Source organism: Equus quagga, chromosome 15 (assembly GCF_021613505.1).
Source record: "Equus quagga isolate Etosha38 chromosome 15, UCLA_HA_Equagga_1.0, whole genome shotgun sequence".
In the NCBI taxonomy this organism is placed as follows: domain Eukaryota; kingdom Metazoa; phylum Chordata; class Mammalia; order Perissodactyla; family Equidae; genus Equus; species Equus quagga.
In genome coordinates this window covers 74194946-74201241 of record NC_060281.1, presented here as the reverse complement: position 1 = coordinate 74201241, position 6296 = coordinate 74194946, and the positions used below count along the sequence as shown (strand labels likewise).

General features: G+C 57.8%; 1 protein-coding gene across 11 annotated transcripts in view; it reads right to left on the bottom strand.

The window, feature by feature from the left end:
- Positions 1–386: 386 nt before the first annotated feature.
- The window catches only part of TPCN1 (two pore segment channel 1), a 59505-nt gene continuing 53595 nt past the window's right edge, over positions 387–6296 (bottom strand). For all 11 annotated transcript variants that reach the window (XM_046639232.1, XM_046639236.1, XM_046639237.1 and 8 more), the window contains 5 exons: positions 6156–6224; positions 5925–6009; positions 4935–5074; positions 4655–4735; positions 387–2977 (listed from right to left, as the gene is read on the bottom strand). In XM_046639232.1, coding sequence (XP_046495188.1) covers positions 2858–2977; positions 4655–4735; positions 4935–5074; positions 5925–6009; positions 6156–6224 — 495 coding nt within the window. In that variant the 3' untranslated portion in view covers positions 387–2857. The remainder of the gene's footprint in view (positions 2978–4654; positions 4736–4934; positions 5075–5924; positions 6010–6155; positions 6225–6296) is intronic.

Sequence of the window (6296 nt, the reverse complement as noted above, 5' to 3'; positions counted from 1 at the left end):
GCGGGAGGACAGGAGCGCTCGCCGGCGCCCTCCTGCTGCCGTCGGTGACCCGCCTTTTCAACACGCGCCTCTGGGGTCTGCCCGACTGCCTTATGCTGGTAGTAAAGGGATCCAGCTGTCTCTTTTCCAATGAAATCTATTAAATATGTCAAGTCTACAGACAGCATGCAGCCAGCTCTGCCCAGTGCTTCTCTTCCTGGGCTGGGGGCCGGGAGCTCGGTTCCAGGGCCAAAGGCTCTCAGCCTGATACCTGTGGGCTTCGTGTCATGGCTAGGGGTGGGGCTGAAGTGGGGTCAGGAACGGCCACGGATGGACCTCTCCCCATTCCCCACGGCACCTGAAGCCACAGCACGGTACCTGGCAGAAGTCATGAGGCCGCAGGCACATTTACAAAGCAGAGGCTCTTTTATTAATATGCCAGAAATCAGAGACACAGTGGGTTTTCTAGGTAAGAAATCACCAACTTACAAAACCTTACAGCGTTCCTCCCGCTATCCGTACAAAATGATTGTCGCGTGGTGTGGAGTAAGGCTGGGCTGGGGGAGGGAAGCGAGGAGGAGGGGCCAGATGGCGTCCCCCCAAAGCGGGGCAGGGGCACAGTGCCATCACGGCCACCGACAGGCTGGGTGACCCAGGGCACGTCGGCGAGTCTCACCTTGGTCTCACTCAGCTGTGACACGGGAGGTGAGAGGGCATCTGAGCTGGAGATGTCCCGGGTCCCTCAGAGCTCACAGCCCTGGGTGACACCCACTCCCTGCTCGAAGGGCCTATGTGCAAGGTTGAGCGTCAACTTGAGGCAGTCATGGTGACCCAGAGAGACAGCTGTCCTTAGCTCAGTGACAAGGGCACCCCCGCTGGCTGAAGTCTGGCCCACCAGCACTGTTACCGCTTTGCGTTCGTCCCGTCCTGGCTGAAACCAGGGCCTTTCTCAGGACAGGGCTGGAGGGCTGCACCCTTCCTGGCACCAGCCGTCACATGGTGGGGGCTCAGCTTCCTGAGGACAGGGGAAGGGACTAGAAGGAGGCCCAGACGCTCAGGTCAGAGGACTCATGCCCCCTTTAAAGGCTGCCCCTTGACTCCTGCTTCAAAAATGCCCGTTTCAATACACAAAAGCTAAAGGCACCCAATTATGCAGATAAAGTTCCTTCTCTGGAGAGGGGACAGGGTTCCAGCCTGGGGCTCGGTGCCCTGAGTTGCCGGTGGCCCTCCAGAGACAAAGAGGACAACGTCACCTCCTGATTGCCCACCTGTGGGAATCCCAGTGATTCACTGTTTCCCCCAAAGGGCTGTGCTTTACAAACAGAAATGCCCACTTCTCCCTGGTGCAGGCAGAGCTGTGCAGTGTCCCGGGGGCTGCACCAAGAAGGTGTGGCCTTGGGGACAGCCAGGGGTGCAGAGCGGGGAGTGGGGGACGGCACCCCTGGGATCAGGCCCTGTCCTGCTGGGAGGAGGATGTGGCTGGGGGAGCCTCTGCTAGCCCACCTTCCTGTCCCGGGGGGCAGGGAGGCAGCAGAAAGCTGGGATGGGCCAGGATGCCCAGTGGGGGCCGCTCCCCCTCCCACTCTGCCCCACACACCATGCAGGGTCTGCAACCCAGGAGAGCCGAGCCAGAGCTCCTCTGCCCTGACGTTGCTCTGCTGCCACCAACGCCACTCACCAGGGCCACCAGCCCTGACGGCCTGCTCTGGATTCACTGTGGGTCCTGCCTGGACAATGCTCTATCCCAGAGAACTCCCCAAGGTGCCAAGGGACCTCAGGTACCAACCACTCCCGCCAGTGGGACCTTGGGGTGAGCTGAGTGCCCTCTCCTGCCTCAGTCGAGTCCACGGAGGGCGACTGCCCAAGGTGAGGGGGGAGATGACCACGTGGACCGACAGCGGTCAGCCACAGGGCTGTGACACCCCACAGTGAGCGTCTGCTCTTTGCTCCCGCTCCCAACAGCGGAACCTAATGCACTGGTGAAGGACCTGCTTTGTCTTTAGCAGAATCCCAAATTGACCAAATCGTCTTTTTGCGTGAGCAGGATGACCCAAGGAAAAGGGATTAGTGGAGAAAGCCCATTCCAGGATGTGGTCTGGGCGGCAGCCATCGGCCAGCCTCTCGCCTGCGTGCCTCCCGCCCGGCCCCAATTCCAAAGGAGGCCATTTCAGAAGATCGTCAGCCACGAGGGCTGAAACCAAAGTGAGGGAGCGAAGGCTGGCAGGGCGGGACACGAAGCTGTCAGCGCAATCTCGCTGCCCAGCGCAGGCTCGCTGAGATCTGACCACACGGGATAATCGCACCCCTTGGTCACTCCTCCGATCAGGCCTATGCTCTGGCTCCCTGAGGAGATGTTCTAGTGCGCTATCATATGCATATAAATACTGCCCCCAGGAAGGGGCTTCTTTCCTTCCTAAGTGGTTTTGTCCCTAAAGCAAGACACGGAGACCCCGTGGCCCGGGCCGCAGGGAGCGCTCACAGGGGAGCCGTCAGCTGGGATGCAGGTCTGAAAGCGGCACAGGCAAGACGGTGCGGATCTGGCCCAGGGAGGGCTGGCCGCTTCAAGGCTGGCCCTGCAGAGAGGGGCGGAATCTATTCAAGTGGTCTTCTTGTGGAGGGGCCTTCTGGAACTTCCCATGTCAGGAAGACTCCTACTGGCCTGACCCCCCCAAACCAAGCTGACTTCTGGGGTTAAGGAAGACGGGGCAAGGTGGTTACAACCAAACCCCATCGTCTGTCTGTCTCTTCCTTTTTCTCTGTATAAATATGTGCATATATATGAACGTGTATATATATACACACACGTTATTTCGATACATCGTAGTAAAATAATACTATTGTGTTATTGCATAGAAGAGATGGCTTCTGTGAGCGCAGGTTAGGTGACGGTCTGAGAGCGCAGGCGGCTGCCTGGGGGCTGCTGGGTGGCGGGGCCGCCGCTGCCGCTCAGCTGTGGCTGCTGTTCCTCCTGCTTCCGGGCGTGCTCCTCGTACCACTCCTGGAGCAGAGAACAGAGGGGCTGCTGAGCGGGCCACGCCTCCCGGAGCCTGACGAGGTCACCAGGCCAGGCAGTGCTGTGACCTCCAGCCTCTGCCTGCCGGGGGTGAGGGGTGGAGAAGGCAGGGCTGCCAGCCCCACCCAGCTGGGACTGACAGGTCCCCTCACGCCCGAACCTGCTGGGAATTCTGAATACGGCCCCAAATAGAAAAGTTCCAGTGACACCTTTCCCTCATTAACTAGAGGTTTGCAAACCCCCTTGTCCAGGGTGCTTGCCACACACGAGTAGCAATAATCATCTCTTCCTTGTGAACCTCACCTTTTGTCGTTCACAAGGGGTTCTCTCCCCCACCCCCATGCCATCCCTTTTGAGCGTTGCAGGAATCAGTTCCCCATTTCGCAGCAGAGAAAACCGAGGCTCAGAGGCTATATAAAGCTGGATGAAGCTGAGTGCCTCTTGGAACTCCCACGTTGCTTTTGCTGCCCTCCAATAAGGCTGTGAAAGCACTTTGAAAAAAACTGCACAGCTCACTTGCCTAAGACCATTATAGTTATATCACCCGACCTTTTCAGGGACAAGGGTATTCAGGTAATTAAGGAATTAAAAAAAATATACCCTATGTTTCAAAAGAGTCTGAATCACAGAACTTTAGAGCTTGAAAAATACTGAGCCGGCCTCGTTCTGTGCCCCCACACTTCACAGAGCGGGAAGCTGAGGCCAGGAGGGGACGGATGGGCAGAGGCTGCGAACCGGCTGAGGGACTCGCCCAAGGTCACAGAGCCAGGTTTTACGACGCCCAAGTTCCTGTTAACCCCACGGCTCTGTGACACTGTTCAGTGAGCCACTGTGTATCTGCCTGAAGAACCCTGGCTACAAGGCCATGTGTTTTCACAGAGAATGTGTGAGTCACTTCAGGGTACTACTGCCTCCCAGCCCTGTGGGCGTGGACACTGGTCATCACTGTCCCAGTGAAACAGAGGGTTTCCAGCTGCTCAAATGCAAGAAAACTGCGCAGTCATGGCGGCTGGCGAGGGAGAGCTGCCCCAAGCCCTGGGCCCCGTGGTGGAAGGACACCCCCAAAGCAGGGCTCACACCCTGGGGCCCGTGGTCCGTGGGCTCCGTCTGGAAGGCAGAGTGCCAGCCCTCATGGTGCTTTGCAAGATAATTTACTTAGTTACCAATGTGGAAAGATCGGGAGATTTTGTAAAAAAAAAGATTTGACTTCTTTCTCTTAAATTAGAAGCAAAAAGCAAAGTCGAAAATCCCAAGACAGCTGGCGCAGCGGAACGTCTTCCTGCACCCGGCTGGACCAGGGAGAGGCCGTGCTCTCCGAGAGGCCCGCCCCAGTCAGCTCGCCGTGGCCCCCATGCCCCCTCTGCCCGGGGGGTCTCCTGTGAGACACATTTCATTTGCAGCTCCGGCTCAGAGCAAGAAACCCAGGTGAGGTTCTGGAGGACGCATGAGTGGTAGTGTCACATATGCAAGACCAGACGGGAGAGCGGCCTACGCAGGGGAACCAGCAAGGGTTCGAGGCGGAGCCCTGAGGGCCCCACTCCCAAGCCTGAGTCCCAGACTCCACTGGGTGTGGTCCCAGCCCATGATCCAAGATCTCCCCACAGAGCCCCCCAACCCCCTCGCCCAGGCAGGAGCGGGGCAGCAAGCTCGGGGCGCTCCTACCTTAATCTCCTCTTGGTACATCTTCAGGCTCAGATCGCTTTTGGTCCTTGATCTCCGTCCCAGAAACACCACAGCATTTTGCTAAAGAAGAGCAGAGGCTGCAGGGACCTGCCCGTGCCAGGGCCCTGGTGCCCGGTCTCAGCAGGCCTCACCTGCTCCTCCGGCTTTTTCAATGGTGTCATCCAAGGGTGTCACCCCAACTCGAGGGGATGGACAGTGGGGGAGGGACTACACTCAGCTACAACCCGCCCTCCCCCGGCCGGGCCCTGCGGCTCCTCACCTCGTGCCGCTCTATCTGGGAGAGGATCTTGAGCAGCTGGGTGATGTCCGAGGTGGCTGCCCGTGCCTCCCGGTAGAGCTCCAGGACAGCAACCAGCTCGTCTCGGGAGATTTCCTTCTCAAGGGTGATGCCGCCGTCCACTGCGGAGAGAAGGGCAGGGCTGGGAAGAGCCCGGGGCTTGGAGGCCCCCGTCTGGCCTGTTCTGGTTTAGCCATCTTCCCTGCTCCCCCTGGGGGTCCTAAGGTTCCCTCTCTGAGTAAAACTCTGCATCAGCACACACGCCCCCACCTCCTGCCATCTGGAACTCGCGTCCCTTCCCTCCCTTCGCTGTGGATGCCAGGAGGCTGGTCAGGCCCGCAGCTTATGGGGGACAGAGGGGCTCAGGAGAGAGTCTCTGAGCAAAAAGAAAATGGCCAGAGAGCCTGATACGATAGAGATTTGGAAACAAGGAATAACAGGTATGAGGCAGTTCTGATGGAGAATCTGGAAAGAAGGAAGGATCAGTGTGTGGAAAGCTATGCAATCCGGAAAAGGCGAGGTGATTATTAACTCTGGGATCATCAAGCTGCAGAAGGAAGTGCCACTGGCTGTGCAGTCCATGACATTCACACCATCTAAACCTGCACCGTGGTACGAGCCTGTGATTCAGAAACCTGGCGATGATCACTGAAAGGAGAAACAGCTAAGAGTGACAAGTCTCTGGGAGACGGGACACGTGGGACAGAGGGCTGCTGTGTTCACAACCAGCGTGTCTCTGCTTTGTGATTTTTCTTAATCTCTGACATGTATTGTTTTTACTTTAAAAATGAGATCAAGAGCATTTTTTGGTCACTAAATATTTGAAAATTAATACAAATGAGAGATCTAGAAAGACAAGCCAGAGAGAGAAGCTGGATTGCCAGAAGGTTGGACAACTAGACAGCTGAACTGGACAGCCAGCCAGAGGGGCCGCAGGCAGCCAGTGCTCCCGCGCCGGCTCCCGGCACAGACCTTCCGAGTCCTGGTTCTTGCGGCTGTAGTTCATTCGGAAGACGAAGGCCTCAAGGATGAAGGCGACGATGATAGTCATCACCACCTGGCCAGACAGAGAGATGGAGGGAGAGAGAGCAGTGAGCTGCTGCAGGGCCCCACACCTAACGGAGCCCGGGCAGATGCGTCCCCGGGCCCCCCTCCCGGAGTTGCAGCCCAGTGAGCTGGAGACTTTGACAATGAAGGACCTACCATGGTCACAATGTAAAAGGTCATGAAGTAGAGGCGGCTCCAGTGGGAGGTCTGAGAGGTGACGCCTTCCTGGAGGCAGAGGGAAGCAGCCGTGAGTGAGGGCCGGGTGGGGGCAGGTCACTGTCCACTCAGGCTGCCCAG